Here is a 26,383-nt window from a genome sequence, read left to right as displayed (position 1 = left end):
TTGCAAGTACTAAGTTCCCACGATAACAAAATTAAAATGCTACAACTATGCAATCTTCACCTTCAGATTATTATTGTCACACTCCATTGTACTCCTATGCCCAGATCCCTGCTCTTGTTTTTGTTGAAGGTCCTGGAGCCTCTGCTGAAAAGGCCTATGGATAATAAAGTGTACTGGGTGTCTGTTCAATGTTTTTTTTTATTTCCCGGTTGCAAGTAATTATCTCAGTGTTTCTAAAATCAATGCCTTTCCTGTAGTCTATAATTCAAAAGGATGACATATGTCCTCTTTCATGCTGTTGTTTCGGTTGCGGCTCCGGGACCCTCGTATTAACAAGGCCTGAGGATAAATAAGTGTAACCGGTGTCTAATGAATGTTTTTTTCTATTACACGGGTCATATAAATGATCTGTGGGTTTCTAAAATCAATGCCTTTACTGTAATCTTTTATTCAAAAGGATGACATATCTCCTCTTTCATGCTGTTGTTTCGGTTGAGGCTCCGGGACCCTCGTATTAAAAAGGCCTGAGCATAAATAAGTGTCACGGGTGTCTAATCAATGTTTTTTTTCTAATTTAACGGTTGCAAATCATGATCTGTGGGTTTCTAATATCAATGCCTTTCCTGTAATCTTTTATTCAAAAGGATGACATATCTCCTCTTTCATGCTGTTGTTTCGGTTGAGGCTCCGGGACCCTCGTATTAAAAAGGCCTGAGGATAAATAAGTGTAACGGGTGTGTAATCAATGTTTTTTTCTATTTCACGGTTGCAAATAATGATCTGTGGGTTTCTAAAATCAATGCCTTTACTGTAATCTTTTATTCAAAAGGATGACATATCTCCTCTTTCATGCTGTTGTTTCGGTTGAGGCTCTGGGACCCTTGTATTAAAAAGGCCTGAGGATAAATAAGTGTCACGGGTGTGTAATCAATGTTTTTTTCTGTTTCACGGTTGCAAATAATGATCTGTGGGTTTCTAAAATCAATGCCTTTACTGTAATCTTTTATTCAAAAGGATGAAATATCTCCTCTTTCATGCTGTTGTTTCGGTTGAGGCTCAGGGACCCTCGTATTAAAAAGGTCTGAGCATAAATAAGTGTCACGGGTGTCTAATCAATTTTTTTTTCTAATTTCACGGTTGCAAATAATGATCTGTGGGTTTCTAAAATCAATGCCTTTCCTGTAATCTTTTATTCAAAAGGATGACATATCTCCTCTTTCATGCTGTTGTTTCGGTTGAGGCTCCGGGACCCTTGTATTAAAAAGGCCTGAGGATAAATAAGTGAAACGGGTGTGTAATCAATGTTTTTTTCTATTTCACAGTTGCAAATAATGATCTGTGGGTTTCTAAAATCAATGCCTTTACTGTAATCTTTTATTCAAAAGGATGACATATCTCCTCTTTCATGCTGTTGTTTCGGTTGAGGCTCCGGGACCCTCGTATTAAAAAGGCCTGAGGATAAATAAGTGTCACGGGTGTGTAATCAATGTTTTTTTTCTATTTCACGGTTGTAAATAATAATCTGTGGGTTTCTAAAATCAATGCCTTTACTGTAATATTTTATTCAAAAGGATGACATATCTCCTCTTTCATGCTGTTGTTTCGGTTGAGGCTCCGTGACCCTCGTATTAAAAAGGCCTGAGCATAAATAAGTGTCACGGGTGTCTAATCAATTTTTTTTTCTAATTTCACGGTTGCAAATAATGATCTGTGGGTTTCTAAAATCAATGCCTTTACTGTAATCTTTTATTCAAAAGGATGACATATCTCCTCTTTCATGCTGTTGTTTCGGTTGAGGCTCTGGGACCCTCGTATTAAAAAGGCCTGAGCATAAATAAGTGTTACGGGTGTCTAATCAATTTTTTTTTCTAATTTCCCGGTTGCAAATAATGATCTGTGGGTTTCTAAAATCAATGCCTTTACTGTAATCTTTTATTCAAAAGGATGACATATCTCCTCTTTCATGCTGTTGTTTCGGTTGAGGCTCCGGGACCCTCGTATTAAAAAGGCCTGAGCATAAATAATTGTCACGAGTGTGTAATCAATGTTTTTTTCTAATTTCCCGGTTGCAAATAATGATCTGTGGGTTTCTAAAATCAATGCCTTTACTGTAATCTTTTATTCAAAAGGATGACATATCTCCTCTTTCAAGCTGTTGTTTCGGTTGAGGCTCCGGGACCCTCGTATTAAAAAGGCCTGAGCATAAATAAGTGTCACTGGTGTGTAATCAATGTTTTTTTCTAATTTCACGGTTGCAAATAATGATCTGTGGGTTTCTAAAATCAATGCCTTTACTGTAATCTTTTATTCAAAAGGATGACATATCTCCTCTTTCATGCTGTTGTTTCGGTTGAGGCTCCGGGACCCTAGTATTAAAAAGGCCTGAGGATAAATAAGTGTCACGGGTGTGTAATCAATGTTTTTTTCTATTTCACGGTTGCAAATAATGATCTGTGGGTTTCTAAAATCAATGCCTTTACTGTAATCTTTTATTCAAAAGGATGACATATCTCCTCTTTCATGCTGTTGTTTCGGTTGAGGCTCCGGGACCCTCGTATTAAAAAGGCCTGAGCATAAATAAGTGTCACGGGTGTCTAATCAATTTTTTTTTCTAATTTCACGGTTGCAAATAATGATCTGTGGGTTTCTAAAATCAATGCCTTTACTGTAATCTTTTATTCAAAAGGATGACATATCTCCTCTTTCATGCTGTTGTTTCGGTTGAGGCTCCGGGACCCTCGTATTAAAAAGGCCTGAGCATAAATAAGTGTCACGGGTGTCTAATCAATTTTTTTTTCTAAATTCACGGTTGCAAATAATGATCTGTGGGTTTCTAAAATCAATGCCTTTACTGTAATCTTTTATTCAAAAGGATGACATATCTCCTCTTTCATGCTGTTGTTTCGGTTGAGGCTCCAGGACCCTCGCATTAAAAAGGCCTGAGGATAAATAAGTGTAACGGGTGTGTAATCAATGTTTTTTTCTATTTCACGGTTGCAAATAATGATCTGTGGGTTTCTAAAATCAATGCCTTTACTGAAATCTTTTATTCAAAAGGATGACATATCTCCTTTTTCATGCTGTTGTTTCGGTTGAGGCTCCGGGACCCTCGTATTAAAAAGGCCTGAGGATAAATAAGTGTCACGGGTGTGTAATCAATGTTTTTTTCTATTTCACGGTTGCAAATAATGATCTGTGGGTTTCTAAAATCAATGCCTTTACTGTAATCTTTTATTCAAAAGGATGACATATCTCCTCTTTCATGCTGTTGTTTCGGTTGAGGCTCCGGGACCCTCGTATTAAAAAGGCCTGAGCATAAATAAGTGTCACGGGTGTCTAATCAATTTTTTTTTCTAATTTCACGGTTGCAAATAATGATCTGTGGGTTTCTAAAATCAATGCCTTTACTGTAATCTTTTATTCAAAAGGATGACATATCTCCTCTTTCATGCTGTTGTTTCGGTTGAGGCTCCGGGACCCTCGTATTAAAAAGGCCTGAGCATAAATAAGTGTCACGGGTGTCTAATCAATTTTTTTTCTAAATTCACGGTTGCAAATAATGATCTGTGGGTTTCTAAAATCAATGCCTTTACTGTAATCTTTTATTCAAAAGGATGACATATCTCCTCTTTCATACTGTTGTTTCGGTTGAGGCTCCGGGACCCTCGTATTAAAAAGGCCTGAGCATAAATAAGTGTCAGGGGTGTGTAATCAATGTTTTTTTCTAATTTCCCGGTTGCAAATAATGATCTGTGGGTTTCTAAAATCAATGCCTTTACTGTAATCTTTTATTCAAAAGGATGACATATCTCCTCTTTCATGCTGTTGTTTCGGTTGAGGCTCCAGGACCCTCGCATTAAAAAGGCCTGAGGATAAATAAGTGTAACGGGTGTGTAATCAATGTTTTTTTCTATTTCACGGTTGCAAATAATGATCTGTGGGTTTCTAAAATCAATGCCTTTACTGTAATCTTTTATTCAAAAGGATGACATATCTCCTCTTTCATGCTGTTGTTTCGGTTGAGGCTCCGGGACCCTCGTATTAAAAAGGCCTGAGCATAAATAAGTGTCACGGGTGTCTAATCAATTTTTTTTCTAAATTCACGGTTGCAAATAATGATCTGTGGGTTTCTAAAATCAATGCCTTTCCTGTAATCTTTTATTCAAAAGGATGACATATCTCCTCTTTCATGCTGTTGTTTCGTTTGAGGCTCCGGGACCCTCGTATTAAAAAGGCCTGAGGATAAATAATTGTGTAACGGGTATCTAATGAATTTTTTTTTTATTTCACGGGTCATATAAATGATCTCTGGGATTCTAAAATCAATGCCTTTCCTGTAATCTATTATTCAAAAGGATGACAGTACTACCAAAATACAGCCAATGAAGGGCCTTAGGAAGACTGAGCCAAGGTTGGATTGTAGTATTTGGTTAGGCTAATCATGATGGCCATGTAGACCACCACCACCGAGAGTCCTGGAAGTAACAGGGATGATGAGATGAAAGAGCTAAGAATAGTAGAACTTGAAACAACAGAGTTAGCCATGGGTGTTAGTGCAAAACCGCTTGGCTTTTTTTTGGCTTTGGGTGTGGCTATTCATGCAGGCCATATAGAGCTGACAACATTCGGTGTCGTATCAGCTATTAAACTAATAAGAACAGTACTACCAAAATACAGCCAATGAAGGGCCTTAGGAAGACTGAGCCAAGGTTGGATTGTAGTATTTGGTTAGGCTAATCATGATGGCCATGTAGACCACCACCACCGAGAGTCCTGGAAGTAACAGGGATGATGAGATGAAAGAGCTAAGAATAGTAGAACTTGAAACAACAGAGTTAGCCATCGGTGTTAGTGCAAAACCGCTTGGCTTTTTTTTGGCTTTGGGTGCGGCTATTCATGCAGGCCATATAGAGCTGACAACATTCGGTGTCGTATCAGCTATTAAACTAATAAGAACAGTACTACCAAAATACAGCCAATGAAGGGCCTTAGGAAGACTGAGCCAAGGTTGGATTGTAGTATTTGGTTAGGCTAATCATGATGGCCATGTAGACCACCACCACCGAGAGTCCTGGAAGTAACAGGGATGATGAGATGAAAGAGCTAAGAATAGTAGAACTTGAAACAACAGAGTTAGCCATCGGTGTTAGTGCAAAACCGCTTGGCTTTTTTTTGGCTTTGGGTGCGGCTATTCATGCAGGCCATATAGAGCTGACAACATTCGGTGTCGTATCAGCTATTAAACTAATAAGAACAGTACTACCAAAATACAGCCAATGAAGGGCCTTAGGAAGACTAAGCCAAGGTTGGATTGTAGTATTTGGTTAGGCTAATCATGATGGCCATGTAGACCACCACCACCGAGAGTCCTGGAAGTAACAGGTATGATGAGATGAAAGTGCTAAGAATAGTACTAATTGAAACAACAGAGTTAGCCATGGGTGTTAAATCCAAGATTTATTTTTGTATTGGGTGCGGCTAATCATGCAGGCCATATAGCACTGCCACCATTCGGTGTTGTATCAGCTATAATAATAATAAGAACTGTACTATCAAAATACAGACAATGAAGGGACTATGAAGACTGAGCAAAGGTTGGATTGTAGTATTTTGTAATAGTACTAATTGAAACAACCGAGTTAGCCATGGGTGTTAGTCTAAGACCACTCAGCTTTTTTTTGGGTTTGGGTGCAGCTAATCATGAAGGCCAGATAGACCTGCCACCATTTGGTGTTGTAACAGGTATGAAAATGCAAAGAACAGTACTACTTAGCACAACCTACTTACCATGGGTCCCAGAGCATATGTTTGGTTGTTATATTTTGTAAGGGTAATCATGCAGGCCATATAGACCTCCAACGATAGGGTGAGTATGAGTAACAGCTATTAAAATGCGAAGGACATTACTAATTAACACAACATAGTTACCATGGGTCGCAGACCAAGAGCAGATGTCTTATTATTATATTTTGTATGGGTAATCATCCAGGCCGTATAGACCTCACCAAATAGGGGGAGTTACAGAGATTAAAGTGCTAAGAATGGTAGTACTTAAAACACAACCTCGTTAAAATAGGTAGCAGACCACATGTCTTATTATTATAATTTTTCAGGGTAATCTGGCAGGCCATATAGAACTCCCCCGATAGGGGGGGGAACAGGGATTAAAGTGCTAAGAAAAGTACTAATTAACACAAGCTAGTTGGGTCCAAGAACGCATGTTTGATTATTAGAATTTATTAGGGTAATTATATATCTAACAAATCTATCTATTTCTCTTCTATCGATTCTATCTAACTATTAATCTATGTATATCTATCTATCCTATCTATCACTATCAATCTATCTTCTGTCTGGGATGTTTTGAGACAGTCACTTTGGGAATGTAAGTTGATTTAGACCCATTATGGCTTAAAAGCAGACTCTGCATCAACTATGTAATTTTCCATGGGAGTTTTGCCAGGGATCCCCCTCCAGCATGCAACAGTCCAGGTGTTAGTACCCTTGAAACAACTTTTCCATCACTATTGTGGCCAGAAAGAGTCCTTGTAGGTTTTAAAGTTCGCCTGCCTATTGAATTCAATGGCGAAAATTTTAGGTTCGCAACATCACTAGTTAGAAGAGAGAGAAATTAGCCCACAGCATACAATCCCCTAAAATATGTCAGTAGCAGACCTACTTAACAAAGGACCCTGGGCAAAAAATTTTGGGGAGACTACCAAAGGTAACTTAGTACCAAGCAATAGTAAGAATATATATGCTGCTCTGTATAATGATTTTGAATAGATAGATAGATAAATAGATAGATAGGATGGACCTGCACTCTGCACTAAATAAATACTCTCCTGCAATAGGGCTGTACACATGTGTAGACTGGCTGCTATGGACCTCCCCCAGCACTTGAGTCCTAGCGCCACTGCACTTGCTGCGCCAATGGCAGCTCTGCCCCTGAAATACATTAATATTAATGACTGCCTAAAACAATGTGCAAACATCATTCTTTAATACTCAAATATTAGATGAACATTTTAAGAAATGTTAAAATAAACACATCTAAATGGGAGGCTAAATTAATTTTTTGTGTGCAGTTCAATTTCCTAAAATCATTTAGCATTGAGCTTGTTTGTCAAGGTATTACACTTCTATCTACGATGGCTGAAGGTGCTAATTTTCTATGACATATATTCTTACACAAGAAAGTTAAGTATCACCGGTTCCAATTCCCCCTAAAGCAGTTTTTTAAAGTTGTATTTGCTACTGAAATTCCTGAAATCTAGAATGACTTTCACACCACATGCATTGGTGTTAATGTAAATAGGTCATATACAGAAGGTTATTAATCTGAGTATTGTTAACTCTTTGGGTGCAATATTTTACAAAGTAAAAGAGTGTATTTATCATATAACATTGGAAAAAAGTGAAATGAAATAACAAAAATATACAGTTTTTTGTAATTTTAACAATCTTTTAAACTTAAACTCTGCAATCCTACCATAATACAATTTTGAACTTAATGCTATTAAAAAAGTACCTCCTGGGTCAGCACAAAGTTTAAATTTCAACTATCTATTAAAGGGATATTGAAGGCAGAATAGAAAATAAAGTATTACAATGTACAGGAAGTTGGCAATTATAAATTCCATTTGACGTTAAATATGAACAACACTTCATTGCAAAACCTTTTAAATGATTCAGTACCTTTATACACCCCCAGGGTGTATATACTGACATGGCTGTATCAGTATTCCAGTGCATTGACTTCTATAAGCAGTAAAGCCAATTGAAGTTATACTGTGAGTTTACTCTTGATTTCACACTAGTTGCCAATATAACCATTTACCTTTTGATTCCAAACAATTTAAAGGGCCAGTAAATACATTGCAATGATTAATCAAAAGGTGTACCATAATGACAATGCAATAAAGCAATCAATCGAAGTTAAACACATTTAAACATTTTGTTTAATTTGCAGATCCCTGAATCATGTGACAGTCATCAGTCAATCACAAACTCAAATATGTACACATCTGCACATGCTTAGTAGAAGCTGGTGTCTCATAAAGTGTGCATGTAAAGAGACTGTGTGCAATTTGATAGTGGAAGTAAATTGGAAAGTCTCTTAAAACTGTAAGCTGTATCTGAATCAAGAAAGTTTAATTTTGACTTTAGTGTCCCTTTAAGAGAGGAGTGAATTCATTTATGGGGTGAATTACAGCCATGCTGAAGTAACAGCCTGAGCAGAATTGTCACATATAAGTGGTGTCACTTCCTTCTAGTGGCACCCATCATTAAAAGGTATCCTTCATATTTATAAAAACAAGGACATCAGTGAGGTATTATTATTTTATTATTATTATTCTTCTTTATTTATAAAGCGCAACAGATTCCGCAGCGCTGTCTATGAGTAACAAAGATAAAAGGACAGTACAATATGAAACACCAGACAACATTTAACAAACAAATACAGGGGGAATTGGGAGCCCTGTTCCTGTGGGAAGTTACAATCTAAATGGGTAGGAGGGTGAGAAACAGGAGGTGGGGACTGCAAAGGTGGGAATAATGTTAGTGTGGAGTTAGATGAGGGCAACTATTAGGCAAGTGGAATTAATTAGTTACTGATTTGGTGATAGGCTTCCCCGAATAAGAAGGTCTTTAGGGAGCGTTTAAAGGAGGAGAGGTTGGGGGAAAGTCTGACAGCTCGAGGAAGTGCATTCCAGAGGGTTGGTGCCGCACGAGAGAAGTCCTGTAGTCTATCATGGGAGAAGGTGATAATAGAAGAGGCAAGGAGTAGATCGTTGTTGGATCTTAGGGGTTGGGCTGGAGTATATTTGTTGATGAGTGAGGACAGTTAGGGGGGCTGCATTGGTAAGGGCTTTCTAGGTCAGAGGGAGAATTTTGAAGTTAATTCTGCTGTGAATGGGGAGCCAGTGAAGGGACTCACAGAAGGGTGCAGGGGATACAGAGCATCTGGAGAGGTGGATTAGCCTAGCAGAGGCATTTAGGACTCAGAAAAGGACGCATTTTGGAGATATTGCGTAGGTGGTTGCAACAGGATGAAGAGAGCAATTGGATGTGGGATATGAAGGACAGATTGGAGTCAAGTGTAACTCTTAGGCAGCGGACTTGGGGTTATGGGGAGATAGTGGTGTCACCAACAGTGATAGAAAAGTTAGAAACTGGAGTAGAATTTGATGGGGGGATTAGAAGAATCTCAGTCTAGGTACAGACAAAGGACGGTGTGACAATTTATGACTGCAAACAAGTATAGGTATGTTCCGATAACTAAAAAACAATTATAGTTGTATTTAGAGAGTTGGTCCACCAAAAAACTACCCATGCACAGGATTCCTAGTGGGCTAGATTACAAGTGGAGTGCCATTGTCAACGCAGAGTGAGTTGTCTAGTTTGGTATGACTTTGTGCAAATAATAATGCATAATCAGGTATTACAAGAGGATGGTTAAACCAAAGCATCTTTTTTTGAGCACTGTATACTTAATGGATAGCTCTGGAGAGCACTATTAGGATGTTCATTGTGCTCATATTACAAAACTAGAGGTAAGTGTTGCTCTTGAGCCCAATCCAAGACCTGAAGTAAATCATTATTATAGTATAGCACAACATAGACTAGAACTACATGAACTCCAGTATTTGCACACCATTGGCTTAGTGCACTATTGACTTAGCGTTCGAGTGATATCTGTTATGAAATTTACTGTACGCCCTCACAGAAGAAGTATATCTGACTTGTAGATGCTAGCATGCTTTTGAGTTATTGCTCAAACAAGAAAAAAACACTGGATTTGTAATAAGACTGCAAAATGTAAGCACCATTGATTGCGCTTGAGTGATGTTAAAGATCAATAGCACTCCACTTGCAATCTAGGCATGAATCTTTATTCCATCTTTAAAGAAACATTAAACACATGTACACAGACTGGATAGAATCAAACACTTTCCAAGTGCACATACTTAACTTTCTCAATAACTTTCCAAACAAAATGAACCATTTAAAGCCCTACTATAATATAGGGTTTATTCCAATGTATGTAAAGATTTGTGCCTTTATTCTTGTAGTTATAGTCTGTGGTGAAATGTTGGTTCCCTGTGTAAAATCCTAGAATATTAAGCTCACCAGAAGTCATGGTAACACATTTTGACATTAATAACTCTGCCATCAGTCTACAGATTAGCTATTTGATTTGCAAGGCTTATTTCAGTTGTATTTCTTTTGTTTGTGGAAAAAAACAATTGGTTTGGGATGAAAACAACATGTTTTAGGGAAGAGTTAATAAAAAAAAAACATAGAGATGTTTTTATATTACAAAGCTCAGTGTGATCACATAGCTTAAACAATATATATATATATATATATATATATATATATATATATATATATATATATATATATATATGAAAAAATATAGGTAAAATAACTCATTGTGTAATCCATTTACAAATCTAGATAAGTCAGAAGACTTGCTTTTACCACAGAAACTCTCTGAATACATTGTTTCCAATGCAGCTATATATATATATAGCCTTGACACCTATTACATTTTATGCAAGTATCAAACTTTTTTTCCATTAATCATACTACGGGGTCATATGATCCATTATTTGAAGAAATAGAAGACTCCCATATTTCTAAAGTGTATGATATATATATATATACCTCCCTAAACCAAACACATCAGTAGTGTAGTGTTCACACCTACTACTATATTCTTTTTGGCCATCATTAGTAGAGACTGCATATATACAAGACACATACCACTGTTTTTTTAAAAATCAATATAGAAAACATGCATCTTTATTTCATAGTCATGCAAATATAGTATTTTTTTAATATTTTATTCCATTTTAGATCTACAGCACAAAACATGAAAAAACATGGCTGTTATAATATTTACGTCATGTTTTAAAACATCATTGGTAATATGTCATGTTTATCTAAATAAAAAAAATCTAATTGCTTTGATATTACAATAATCACACTAATTGTTATAATTTTAGAACACTAGTCAACATTCTATTCAGATACTGTCTTTATTCAATATAATTTTTCCATCATTAAAGACAAAATTATCTGAGTAAGTCTGTTGCAATCAATTATTTCATTCACTGGCATAATAGTCCATTTGACTTTTCTTTCTGAAGTTCATATTTGGCATTTCAGTTTCAAGCAATTTCTATGTATTTAATAAAATAAAATAACAGAAAATTGTCTCCTACCTATTGTAGTAATAACAGTCCCGGCAAAAAAGAAGGAGCTTCCCAAATCCCAATGGCTGTTAGATGAATTTCCTATAGGTAGGATCCCTGCATTTATTGCTGTCATTACGTGCTGCAAGTTTGAGAACAAAAAGTCAGATTGCATTATAGATTTATGTTTTTAATGACAAAGGACATTGTAGTTGGCTTTACCAATACATTTTGAATGTTGAAAGCTGGCTTTGTTTTTTTATGCCTGCTGTGTATGTTTGTGAGACTAAACTGAGTAAACCAATAAACTTCTAGCTCATATATCCTAAATAAGATAAAAATTTGGAAACGGGGGGTTACCACTTTCTTGCAAAAAATCAGACTGCTAATTCCAATTAGCTGTCATTTGCATAAACAATTATACAGCATAAATGAAAGCTGCTATGACTGATTTAGCAAGATAATTTCTTTTAATTTGGATCTCCACATACTTGAAGAAATTTCACCATAACAAGGTCTTTATTTTTATATTTTTTAATATTTATATTTGAACCTTAAAAATACTGAATATTAGAGTCGGTGAGTAAACTAGGAATATTCTATTGCAATACGTGACAGATCAGAACCAGACCTGAGACCACTTTTCACCAGGTTCAGAGGTGGTGTAGGCCGGATTGGTACCATACTGTCCACTTTTCCCCCCAGCAATCACTGCCTCCTCCTTTCTGCTAGTATGCAATGTTTCAATCAATTTGTTCAAATGTTCAAAATTGAAATACTTGAAAATATTTACCTCATTTTATATGCGTATTTGGATTGATTATCACTTTAAGATTGAACATTTTGAAGTAAATCAGTTTAGTTTTGAGATATTTAAGTTAGAAAAAAAACAGTTTTTCTGTGACTCCATATGGTGCAATGAATTTGTTTTTAATCAACTACAGGGAGAAAAATCAGTGTTAGCACTGTTTTATTTATTATATATATACGGTATATATATATTTTATATATATGTGTGTGTCTGCTTAACTGGTAGTTGATGCCATTAAATGCTGCACTATGAGCAGTATTATTATTTTTAAATACTTTTTGGACTGGAGCAACCAATATGAAATACAAACAATATCACAACATAACAATGTGTATCCACATATAATATATACTAAGACAATCAAAACAAATGAGATATAAAACACTATATCTTTATAATAAAGGATATAGCCCCAAAATGGATTGTAGTTCTGTATTACTGTATTAAGCAGGTCACCTAAAACTAGGGTTGCCACCTCAGCCATGTTTTCCTGGACACTTATGAGTTACACATGCTGCAGGGTGTGCAGGAAGGAACATGTGTTGTGTTTCTGGACAGCACTATTCATATTCCTCCCTGCACACCCTGCAGCATGTGTAACTTATAAGTGTTCTGTATTTTAAGGGACGGGTGGCAACCCTACTGAGGTGGCAACCCTACCTCAAAGGAAGATAGAAAATGTATATATATATACACACATACATATCCATCTTTAGACGTGTACTGTACATGTATGTGTCTCTATGGTAAAACCCTTTATTTCTAACATCTAAGATCTCATATATTTGAGCCCTTTTGTGTGCAACATTATTTAAATCATTTTTATTAGATGTTTATATTACGAGTGCAGCTATACTTTGTAATGTATTTTTGATGTGTTTTGTGCAACCTTTTAGTTTCATGAAACAGTTAACCAGAGCTCTAAAGTTGCGGTAATAATTCTAGGGTAAATCACAATTGCACTCAAGTCGACAAGCGCAAACCCCCACGATAAACCCCTTATTGCTCGCTCGCAAATGTTTGGTCTCCACTTGTAATCTGGCCCAATTTAATTACAAGACATTTGTTCTGTCTTTGTATAGAATAAAATATCAGACACGTCTAAATATATATCTTCTTCAATAGCCAAACTCTTGTTTTATTTGGAGGACTCAAATCGGGCTCGAGTCTGCAGCTGACAAGTCTAGCCATGGACGTTATGTTAGTATACAGTGCATTTTGAAGATGCTATATGCTAAATCCAATTGGACTTATACTACATGTAGCAGGGTTAGCCTTGAGAAGTCTGCATTTCATGTTCAGAGCTAAATTACATGAAAAGGTGGCAAAATAAACAATGAAAGTATATTGCAGAGTTATTTTACTACACATTAGAAAAGTTTTGAAAAGCACTGAACAAGTCAAGAGAATTTTTTCCATAGGTTTACCTGGGATTTTTTTTATTGAAGGCTATTCAAATTCATCAAAACACATTTTTTGGGTATATTTTATTTAGCAGCATTGAAATTTGTGAGAACTTGTTTCCTAAACTTGTTTGCAAGGTTGCCAAATCCATATGTAAGAGACCCTGATGTTCTGTTTATACTACATTCTTATTTTAGGAGTCTTAAAGGGACAGTAAAGTCCAAAATACACTTTCAAGATTCAGATAGGGCATGTAATGTTAAAGGGACACTGAACTCAAATTTTTTCTTTTGTAATTCAGAAAGAGCATGCAATTTTAAGCAACTTTCTAATTTACTCCTATTATCAATTTTTCTATGTTCTCTTGCTATCATTATTTAAAAAAGAAGGCATCTAAGCTTTTTTTGGTTTCAGTACTCTGGACAGCACTTTTTTATTGGTGGATTAATTTATCCACCAATCAGCAAGGACAACCCAGGTTGTTCACCAAAAATGGGCCAGCATCTAAACTTACATTCTTGAATTTCAAATAAAGATACCAAGAGAATGAAGAAATTTTGATAATAGAAGTAAATTAGAAAGTTGATGCTCAATCTGAATCACGAAAGAAAATTTTTGGTACCGTGTCCCTTTAAACAACTTTCCAGATTACTTTTATTCCCAATTTTGCTTCTCTTGGTATTCTTAGTTGAAGCTAAACCTAGGTAGGCTCATATGCTAATTTCTTAGACATTGAAGGCCGCCTCCTAATCTGTTTGCATTTTGACAGTTTTTCACCACTAGAGGGTGTTAGTTCGTTTGTCACATAGATAACATTGAGCTCAAGCACGTGAAGTTACCTAGGAGTCAGCACTGATTGGCTAAAACGCAAGTCCGTCAAAAGAACTGAAATAAGGGGGCAGTTTACAGAGGCTTAGATACAAGGTTATCACTGAGGTAAAACGTGCATTATTATAACTGTGTTGGTTATGCAAAACTAGGGAATGTGCAATAAAGGGATTTTCTATCTTTTTAAACCATAACAATTCTGGTGTGGACTGTCCATTTAACTAATTCAGGTGTATGTGTTTATAAGGAACTGAAATTCCATAAAAAAAGTAATCCAAAAATCAACTAAGTAGAATGCAGACATTTTTTTTTTTGCTTAATTTTTAAGAGGTAAAAGGTGATGAGAAAGTTCCCTCTGGGAGATTCTTTGTGGCAACATCAATTAATTCACTAATGACATAACATATGACATAATGTTATGAGCTTTGACATCACACATAAATTACATTAAATATGACATCACTAGTAATAAAATTCCTTACAACACACAATCACATTTATGTAAAAACTATTGATTTTATCTAATGAAAAATTATTTCAAAATAAATAAGATAGACTGAATTCAGCAGCTCTGAGGCACAACCTGGAAACATCTGTGACGGGCAGACACAGTGAAATGAGCCATCTGGGGGATTACCCTACCGTACTATGCACTGAAGATAGCTAGCCACATCACCAATTAACTTGGGCCAACACTTCTTATCCTCCATTTCCCATCTGACTGGTGCAGGTGGGTCATATCCCCAGTTCTTTTTTCCCACATGGTCAAAAGGAGACACTCACCCCGGAGAGAAGTGCATTGTTTTCACCACCACTGGTAGCTACTTCCAATAAATGCTGAAAGATGAGAGTGCCTCTACAACTTAAGGCAATAAGGCCATATCCCTCTGATCACTAGCTCATAGCATCCCAAAGAGAGATACAATCTCTACATTAAACCTCCCATCAATCAGAATTTAAATTAATTAAACTTCAGATATGCACTAAATAGCTTTATTATTTTGCTAAGGAGTAATCTCAGTGAGTGAAATTAATATCGCTTACCCTCCTTGTTTGCTCTTGGTCACAAGGCTAGATAAATAAATTCTTCTAGATTTCCTCTATAAAGCTCAAGAAAGTGTAATTCTAATTAATAAAAGTACAAATATATAAAGAACATACTTATATATCCCCCCTCCCAAACTCCTTCCCCCAGCCCCCCATCCATGCCTCTTAACCTTAATATTCTCCTGTGCAAATATATAAGCTTGGTCTCACCTTCCAGTATTCTGTAGGGGGAACAATGTCTTGTGTTATGCTATATACATATTTAATAGGTTGCTGAGTCTAACCTATTGTCCTTATCTTGTTGAATTCTCTATATTTAATTAAATGTTACTACTTGATTACTGTATTTGTTCAAGTTCTATTGTTGAAAGTTTTACTTTTACATGTTTTAATTGTTGTTAAATTATTCTTTCAGATTTCACATGCAGAGATATTTACAGGTCCTTTTCCTGTTCAGACCTTTACATTCCAGCGACTAAATCTGCCACTACATAGTAGGAGTCCGGTTTACACCATGATGGTAAGCAACCCACCACTTGCAGAACACAAGCATCACCTTATTAATTTAATACACAATGTCACTTAGAATTCTAACTCATAATGTGCAAGGCTTACACTCACACATTAAACGCAAAAAAAACCTTTTATAATATAAAAGACTTGGGGCAAACCTAATTATGCTACAGGAAACACACTTTACAAAACAACTATTCCGAAATACTGGGATCAAGCATATTCAACTCAATATCATGCAACTAGTGCCAAAAAACAATGTGGAATATCCATCCTCATACACTCCTCCCTAAACTTTCAGGAAGATACAACTATCATAGACCCAAAGGGCAGATACATATTCCTACAGCGCAAAATACACGGTGCACCAGTAATTATTGGGAACATCTATGCACCTAACGATAGCCAAAAAAAAATTCTAACAAAAATATCCAGATTGTTAACACACTGGAAAAGATTTAGAATCATCTTAGGAGGTGATTTTAACCTAGTTGTTGATAAAAGATGGAAAAGAACCAAGCAACAAGGGAAGATTAGAGAGGAACCATCTCAAAAGATCCTGTTAGACTTTATTTTAGACCACAACTTAACGGATAGCTGGAGGTCATTACACAGAGGGGAGAGGGATTTCACATTCTACTCTTCGGTACATAACACAGCCTCACGCTTAGACTATATCTTATTGAGCCAAACTATGCAATATTTAATTGCCAAATCCCAAATTGTAGATATAACATGGTCAGACCACTAGATAGTCATGACTAACCTCACAAGAATAATTAATCAGAATCAAATCAAATCCTGGACACTAAACCCCACCTTAATACGAGACCCCATCATTTAGATAAATTAACAGAGTTCACTAAAGACAGTAATAACACAGCATCTAGTCCACTTTTTGAATGGGGAGCCCTCAAAGCCCTTACAAGAGGAATAATAATGGGGGAGACAAATAAACAAAAGAAAATTCACTGTAATAAACATGAACAACTAAGATCTGAATTAACACAGTTGTCCTAACTCCATAAAACAAACCCATCTACCTCCCTAAATAACCAACTAAAATCAAAGAAACTAGAACTAGATAACCTTCTAAATAAGAAAGTCTTAAAATCAATTAAAATACTTGATGCACACTATTTTATTTATACAAACAAGCTGGATAAAATGTTAGTCAATTAACTTAAAAATATTACTAGGATCACATCAAACCCACAAATACAGAAGCAAGATGGGACGATAACAAATACACCGCAAGATATCGCCAATACGTTTGCCGATTCCTATAAAAAATTATATAATCTCCCTCTTCCTAAAGGAAACGTAAATCTTAGAGTAGATATACAATCATTGATATCAGACTGCAACCTCCCAAAAATAGACAATGAATCCTTAGATAAACTCAACTCATCTATTACAATACATGAAGTACTGAACGACATTAAACATACCAAAGTATCAAAAGCCCCAGGACCCGATGGATTTCCATGTGCATTCTATAAACATTTGAAAGAAATACTAGCACCTCAACTAGTCAGAATCTTCAACAAGATTATGCAAGAAGCAATGATCCCTTAGGTATTATTGTTAGCCAGGATCTCAGTTATACCCAAGCCAGGAAAAAACAAACAACATTGTCAGAATTTTAGGCCCATTTCACTTATCAACCAAGATATCAAATTATTGACAAAAATTCTTGCGGACAGACTAAACCTCATCATGACACAAATAATCCACCCATACCAAGTAGGGTTTATTAGATCCCAGGAAGCCCCAGACAACATCAGGAGAACCATAGGCTTAATTAATTATACAGTGACACATAAGATATCTTCTCTGCTTCTGGCGTTAGATGCAGAGAAGGCCTTTCACAGGGTCAACTGGGATTACCTTCTTAACATTCTAAAGACATTCGAGTTTGGAGGGAATTTCCTTAAAACCATTCAGACTTTATACTCTGATCCTAGAGCATTCATCAAGGTAGCAGTTTACTAATAAAAAGAAATTATAATTAGGAACGGTACAAGACAGGGGTGTCCTTTTTCACCATTGCTTTTCACTTTATTCATCGAATCACTAGCCGCAAAAATACGAAATGACCCTGATATTTCAGGGATTGATGTGGGTCTATCTACATATAAAATAGCTTTGTTTGCGGATGACGTGATATTGACTCTCACCCAGCCGTTACTATCACTACCCCCACTATATCAAATAATACAACATTTTGGGAAGATATCTGGTTATAAACTTAATGAGGACAAGTATGTAGGATTAGATATTCATCTACCCCCTGAAACTAAAATTTTTTTAGATATAAACTTCAACTTTGAATGGGCAAAAAAGGCCTCTCATACCTGGGTATCATGCTCTCCCACAACATACACTCTTTATATTCTCTCAATTACAAACCCATGTTCACACAAATCTGACAATTAATCACCAATTGGATAAAAGAAAAAATCTAATTTTACGGAGGCATTGTTGCCAAAATGACTATCTTACCTAAATTATTACATGTTTTCAGATCTCTCACAGTAACAGTACCAATATATGAACTTAACCAAATCCAAAAAAGAAATTATTCAATTTATATGGGGAGGTAAGTAATCTTGTATTAATAAAAATATTCTCACTAAACATAAATCAGGAGGAGGACTGGGAGTCCCACAACTCACGTCATACTACTTTGCAGCCAAAACAGCTCAAACGGTCCTCTGGCATACAGATAAACACAATATTAGATGGGTGCAGATTGAAACAGATTTAGTACAAGTATCACCCATTTGCAAACTACTTTGGGCTAACAAACAAGACAGGCCCCCAGCTTGGAAATCTTACACCACAATAGCACACACCCATTTACTTGTGGGACAGGCTTAAAAATAAATATACTCTAATCACACAGATCTAGAGCCACACCTTTAGACTCCCTAGCTAATCCAATCCCATTGTTAGTGTTGAGTAAGTGGGCAAATAGAGGTTTATATAGAATAGTGAATGCCTTAATCAATAATTCTATATAATGTAAACCGAAGCAGCTCAATGGAACACTCATAGTTAAAGGTTAGTGGTGGACCGGACTCCAACTACTACTTCCACCCCTGTTTGTTGAGGTTTCTACAGAGGCTTCTATGCATGGGGTATACTTACATGCACATGGGATGAAGATCAAAGAAAATTTGAAAAAGTCTATCTTTACGTATAGTAATCTGGTCTATGATCAGATATATTTAAGGTCTGGAATATATAATCTTAAAAACCTGTAAACCCTACTTTATTTATACTATTATCTGTTGATTTCTATGGAGATGTCTGGAAATATTTCATATTATTGTTTATTATAATTTTTTTGTGAAAATCTAATAAATAAAACGATAAGATGGTTTAACTGTTAACATTAATTTAAAACTTGTAACATTTAATAACTAATAGTATTTTTTGAGGAAATAAAAACAATCTTCATACAATATTTTTATCTTAGAATATTTTAAATCCAAGCTAAAACAAAGTTTTGTATATACTGTAGCTGTAGAGCTCCTGCATACTATTGGCATTTAATGTTCCTTTAACAAGTTATGATATGCTTGTCTCATAACTGAATAATTTAGACAAATGACTTGTTTCTTTCCAGTATTTCAGTAACCATTTTAGAGTTCACAATACTAGTATAACTAAATTGTATTCAATCCACATTGGGAGAGGTAGACAGTATGCATCACCCTCTATAGCCCATGGGATGAGAAATTACAGAAGTTATGTATAATCATACGGGTGAAAAACATATCCATAGAAAACATTAAAAGCCAGGCTTGGTAAGTGAGATGTAAGTCTTCATTCAAGTCTAGATGCTATTTAAAAATGTAACATATTTGCCTTGAAAAACAGGAAATTAAAAATATTGATTGATCAGAATGACAAGGAGTCAGAAAAATAGAAAAGGTGCACTTTATTCCCAGATGGTTGAACAGGAGATGATTGTTATTCAGAATGGTGTAATCTGTTAAATGGGCTTGCAAGAACACAAGGACACCAATATCAGTAATTCAGGACTTTGATCTTTTTTATGGATATTTAATTATTTGTATAAGTTAAAATTATAAGTGCACATTCTAGAATTTAGTAAAACGTATCCACTTGACAACTTTTATACTTTTTTTGTGTGATCGTTTTTAAAAAGCTTTGGTTTTAATCAGATATTCTACAGAATCTTAGCAATAAGCAAAGGCTGTACACAAGGTATTTCTAAATATTACTTATGTAATATAGAAAGTGTGGATGTATTGTAAATAAAATGTATCTGTCTGCCTGTCTATCTGTTTGTCTATCTATCATCATCTATCTATCTATTTAAATATAGAAGCGGGGAGCCCTGTGAAACGCTTAAGGCCATGCCCACATACATACAGTGACGCTTGTCTGTCCTGACCAGTGTTGAACCTTTGCCGGCAACTTGAGATTGCTATCTGGAGAAAGGACTCACTCTAAGGGACCAGGTTTCACTCGGATGCCCCACTGTTTGCCTGCTGGCATTTTGGCATGTATGGACTAAGGAGATCGGGGATACGTGAAGTGTTCCAGGGTCCAGTGAGTGGTCAGCTGTATACGAGCCAATTACATACCTCACATTTTTTGAGGTCCTGCTTGTTAGTGCATTTCATTTTATGTATAATAAATATTGTTGTTTTACTTGGAAAATCTGCACTTAGATCGTTTCTCTTTTTTTCTCTAAGAATCCATTCTCCTTTCTAGATTTAAAAATATATATATAAGCATAACATAAATTTGATTAAGCTTATACATAAACACGTATCAGCCTAACAATTGCTATTCTGGAGCTGACTTTAACTATGTGTTTAATCCATTTTCAATTGTTAAACACACAGTTATATGCACAGTACAGTAATAAAATGTTTAAACACTTAAGAGCATTTTTTTTGTTTTAACTTTTATATCCCTTTAAGAAAAAGCTTAAATATTATTTAGTTTACTTTCTGATTTGTTCAGAAATTTATTGTAAAAAACATAACGAAAGATGACTGCAAAGTTTTTACCTGTAAAGTACCTCTAAGAAGGAAAAAGCCCCTAGACAGATGCCTTTAATGCATAATAAAAACAAATAATCCTTCAAATATGTGTTAGCTATTCTCCCACCTGTCACTACGTTACTAAATAAGACAAAACTGTAAGCTTGATTTACTAAAAAATACAGATTTGTATTTACTATTCTAAGTATAGATGTGAATGAAGGCCACAAATAATATATTGTGTAAGCTATGCATAGAATTCTTGTTATAAGGGAATTATAATTTTATGTTCATAAAATATTAGCATCATATTTACAATGATGTCACCTTCATTTCCCGTCAGTCCAGTAATATGCCTGTGCCAACCTCAATGTCCAAAACCTTCAAATAATTTAACCTCTTAATGATCAAGAGCTTTCCCAGTTTCCAAGAGTATTGATCATTATTGGTATCACCTTAATTACTGCTCTCTTGTTAAATGCACCCATACATACTATATGTAACAATTGCCGATCCTCTGGCATCCACCCCAAGTGAACATTGGGGAATGAGGTTTACAAGGAAGGCTTCACCCCCGTTCAACACCCCAGGCAGAGTCAAAATGATAGTAAAGATGGGTGAATTACAGTGCATCGTATATATGATTTATCATGTTACATCCGGCTTTACCCACAGCCGCTTGGTAATGTTACGTTTACCCGGGTAATGCTAAGATCACCCAGTTTCTTACTTTACCTGCAACATATATATATATATATACTGTATATAGAGGTATAGATATATATTGTAGCAAAATACCATCATATACTGTATATATAGAAATGTGTATTTTTGAATAAATAGAACATTCTTCTATGTGAAGAAGAATGTTCTATTTAGAACACTGGAATGGGAAATATTCATATTTTCATGTTGGGTTAGCTCCCTTGACAACATGAATTCGGGTTAGCTCACGAGTAGGGTGTTACGAGTACAACTCAACACACGCAAAAAGTTTAATTCTAGCAAATTAGTGCTCTAGCAAAAAAGCTAAATAGCAATCCACTCGTAATGTGGCCCTTATTTTCCAAGCATATATGTATTGCGGTCATTCATTACTGACTTACGGCTAGATTTAGAGTTTTGCGGCCAAAGGGGTGCGTTAGCTACGCGTGTTTTTTTCCCCCCCACACCTTTTAAATAACGCTGGTATTTAGAGTTCTCTGAAGGGCTGCGTTAGGCTCCAAAAAGGGAGCGTAGAGCATAATTTACCGCCACTTCAACTCTCAATACCAGCGTTGCTTACTGTAGCGGCCAGCTTGAAAAACATGCTCGTGCACGATTTCCCCATAGGAAACAATGGGGCAGTTTGAGCTGCAAAAAAACCTAACACCTGCAAAAAAGCAGCGTTAAGCTCCTAACGCAGCCCCGTTGTTTCCTATGGGGAAACACTTTTTAAGTCTGCACCTAACACCCTAACATGTACCCCGAGTCTAAACACCCCTAATCTTACACTTATTAACCCCTAATCTGCCACCCCCGCTATCGCTGACACCTAGCTATTGTACCTAGTTAAAATAAATACAAAGTTGCCTGTAAAATAAATATAAATCCTAAAATAGCTACAATATAATTATTCGTTATATTATAGCTATATTAGTATTTATTTTACAGGTAAGTATTTAGCTTTAAATAGGAATAATTTATTTAATAAGATTTAATTTATTTTGTTAGATAAAAATTATATTTAACTTAGGGGGGTGTTAGTGTTAGGGTTAGACTTAGCTTTAGGGGCTAATACATTTATTAGAGTAGCGGCGAGGTCCGGTCGGCAGATTAGGGGTTAATACCTGAAGTTAGGTGTCGCCAATGTTAGGGAGGGCAGATTAGGGGTTAATACATTTATTATAGTGGCGGCGAGGTCTGGTCGGCAGATTAGGGGTTAATAAGTGTAGGTAGGTAGCGGCGACATTGGGGGGGGCAGATTAGGGGTTAATAAATATTATGTAGGTGTCGGCAATGTTAGGGGCAGCAGATTAGGGGTACATAGGGATAATGTATGTGGCGGCGGTGTGCGGTCGGCAGATTAGGGGTTAAAAATTTTTATTAGAGTGGCGGCGATGTGGGGGGACCTCAGTTTAGGGGTACATAGGTAGTTTATAGGTGTTAATGTACTTTAGAACACAGTAGTTAAGAGCTTTATAAACCGGCGTTAGCCCAGAAAACTCTTAACTCCTGACTTTTTTCTGCGGCTGGAATCTTGTCGGTAGAGTTCTAATGCTCACTTCAGCCAAGACTCTAAATACCGGCGTTAGGAAGATCCCATTGAAAAGATAGGATACACAATTGGCGTAAGGGGATCTGCGGTATGGAAAAGTCGCAGCTGGAAAGTGAGTGTTAGACCCTTTCCTGACTGACTCTAAATACCAGTGGGCGGTAAAAAGCAGCGTTAGGACCCCTTAACGCTGCTTTTGATGGCTAACGGAGAACTCTAAATCTAGGCGATATATTGTTCATATTTTAAATAATACTTTTAATGACATTTTAATTGGAATAATATAGGCCTAGATTTAGAGTTCGGCGGTAGCCGTCAAAACCAGCGTTAGAGGCTCCTAACGCTGGTTTTGGGCGCCCGCTGGTATTTGGAGTCAGTGATTAAAGGGTCTAACGCTCACTTTTCAGCCGCGACTTTTCCATACCGCAGATCCCCCTACGCCATTTGCGTAGCCTATCTTTTCAATGGGATCTTTCTAACGCTGGTATTTAGAGTCGTTTCTGCAGTGAGCGTTAGAGCTCTAACGACAAGATTCCAGCCGCCTGAAAATAGCAGGAGTTAAGAGCTTTCTGGCTAACGCCGGTTTATAAAGCTCTTAACTACTGTACCCTAAAGTACACTAACACCCATAAACTACCTATGTACCCCTAAACCGAGGTCCCCCCACATCGCCGCCACTCGATTAAAATTTTTAACCCCTAATCTGCCGACCGCCACCTACGTTATACTTATGTACCCCTAATCTGCTGCCCCTAACCCCGCCGACCCCTATATTATATTTATTAACCCCTAACTTGCCCCCCACAACGTCGCCGCAAGCTACTTAAAATAATTAACCCCTAATCTTCCGACCGCAAATCGCCGCCACCTACGTTATCCCTATGTACCCCTAATCTGCTGCCCCTAACATCGCCGACCCCTATGTTATATTTATTAACCCCTAATCTGCCCCCCACAACGTCGCCGACACCTACCTACACTTATTAACCCCTAATCTGCCGAGCGGACCTGAGCGCTACTATAATAAATGTATTAACCCCTAATCCGCCTCACTAACCCTATCATAAATATTATTAACCCCTAATCTGCCCTCCCTAACATCGCCGACACCTACCTTCAATTATTAACCCCTAATCTGCCGACCGGAGCTCACCGCTATTCTAATAAATGTATTAACCCCTAAAGCTAAGTCTAACCCTAACACTAACACCCCCCTAACTTAAATATAATTTACATCTAACGAAATAAATTAACTCTTATTAAATAACTTATTCCTATTTAAAGCTAAATACTTACCTGTAAAATAAATCATAATATAGCTACAATATAAATTACATTTATATTATAGCTATTTTAGGATTAATATTTATTTTACAGGCAACTTTGTAATTATTTTAACCAGGTACAATAGCTATTAAATAGTTAAGAACTATTTAATAGTTACCTAGTTAAAATAATTACAAATTTACCTGTAAAATAAATCCTAACCTAAGTTATAATTAAACCTAACACTACCCTATCAATAAAATAATTAAATAAACTACCTACAATTACCTACAATTAACCTAACACTACACTATCAATAAATTAAATAAACACAATTGCTACAAATAAATACAATTAAATAAACTATCTAAAGTACAAAAAATAAAAAAGAACTAAGTTACAGAAAATAAAAAAATATTTACAAACATAAGAAAAATATTACAACAATTTTAAACTAATTACACCTACTCTAAGCCCCCTAATAAAATAACAAAGACCCCCAAAATAAAAAATTCCCTACCCTATTCTAAAATACAAAAATTACAAGCTCTTTTACCTTACCAGCCCTGAACAGGGCCCTTTGCGGGGCATGCCCCAAGAATTTCAGCTCTTTTGCCTGTAAAAAAAAACATACAATACCCCCCCCCCAACATTACAACCCACCACCCACATACCCCTAATCTAACCCAAACCCCCCTTAAATAAACCTAACACTAAGCCCCTGAAGATCTTCCTACCTTGTCTTCACCTCACCAGGTATCACCGATCCGTCCTGGCTCCAAGATCTTCATCCAACCCAAGCGGGGGTTGGCGATCCATAATCCGGTGCTCCAAAGTCTTCCTCCTATCCGGCAAGAAGAGGACATCCGGACCGGCAAACATCTTCTCCAAGCGGCATCTTCTATGTTCTTCCATCCGATGACGACCGGCTCCATCTTGAAGACCTCCAGCGCGGATCCATCCTCTTCTTCCGACGACTAGACGACGAATGACGGTTCCTTTAAGGGACGTCATCCAAGATGGCGTCCCTCGAATTCCGATTGGCTGATAGGATTCTATCAGCCAATCGGAATTAAGGTAGGAATTTTCTGATTGGCTGATGGAATCAGCCAATCAGAATCAAGTTCAATCCGATTGGCTGATCCAATCAGCCAATCAGATTGAGCTCGCATTCTATTGGCTGTTCCGATCAGCCAATACAATGCGAGCTCAATCTGATTGGCTGATGGGATCGGCCAATCGGATTGAACTTGATTCTGATTGGCTGATTCCATCAGCCAATCAGAAAATTCCTACCTTAATTCCGATTGGCTGATAGAATCCTATCAGCCAATCGGAATTCGAGGGACGCCATCTTGGATGACGTCCCTTAAAGGAACCGTCATTCGTCGTCTAGTCGTCGGAAGAAGAGGATGGATCCGCGCTGGAGGTCTTCAAGATGGAGCCGGTCGTCATCGGATGGAAGAACATAGAAGATGCCGCTTGGAGAAGATGTTTGCCGGTCCGGATGTCCTCTTCTTGCCGGATAGGAGGAAGACTTTGGAGCACCGGATTATGGATCGCCAACCCCCGCTTGGGTTGGATGAAGATCTTGGAGCCAGGACGGATCGGTGATACCTGGTGAGGTGAAGACAAGGTAGGAAGATCTTCAGGGGCTTAGTGTTAGGTTTATTTAAGGGGGGTTTGGGTTAGATTAGGGGTATGTGGGTGGTGGGTTGTAATGTTGGGGGGGGGGTATTGTATGTTTTTTTTTACAGGCAAAAGAGCTGAAATTCTTGGGGCATGCCCCGCAAAGGGCCCTGTTCAGGGCTGGTAAGGTAAAAGAGCTTGTAATTTTTGTATTTTAGAATAGGGTAGGGAATTTTTTATTTTGGGGGTCTTTGTTATTTTATTAGGGGGCTTAGAGTAGGTGTAATTAGTTTAAAATTGTTGTAATATTTTTCTTATGTTTGTAAATATTTTTTTATTTTCTGTAACTTAGTTCTTTTTTATTTTTTGTACTTTAGATAGTTTATTTAATTGTATTTAT

General features: G+C 36.6%; 1 protein-coding gene across 1 annotated transcript in view; it reads right to left on the bottom strand.

Annotated features, from left to right (window-relative positions):
• KCNK2 (potassium two pore domain channel subfamily K member 2) overlaps positions 1-26,383 on the bottom strand; it is a 314,492-nt gene that overhangs the window by 141,843 nt on the left and 146,266 nt on the right. The window contains exon 3 of the mRNA XM_053712494.1: positions 11,235-11,346. Coding sequence (XP_053568469.1) covers positions 11,235-11,346 — 112 coding nt within the window. The remainder of the gene's footprint in view (positions 1-11,234; positions 11,347-26,383) is intronic.

This window comes from Bombina bombina, chromosome 4 (genome assembly GCF_027579735.1).
Source record: "Bombina bombina isolate aBomBom1 chromosome 4, aBomBom1.pri, whole genome shotgun sequence".
In the NCBI taxonomy this organism is placed as follows: Eukaryota; Metazoa; Chordata; class Amphibia; order Anura; family Bombinatoridae; genus Bombina; species Bombina bombina.
Note: the sequence above shows the minus strand (reverse complement) of the source record. Positions and strands in the feature narration are given on the sequence as shown.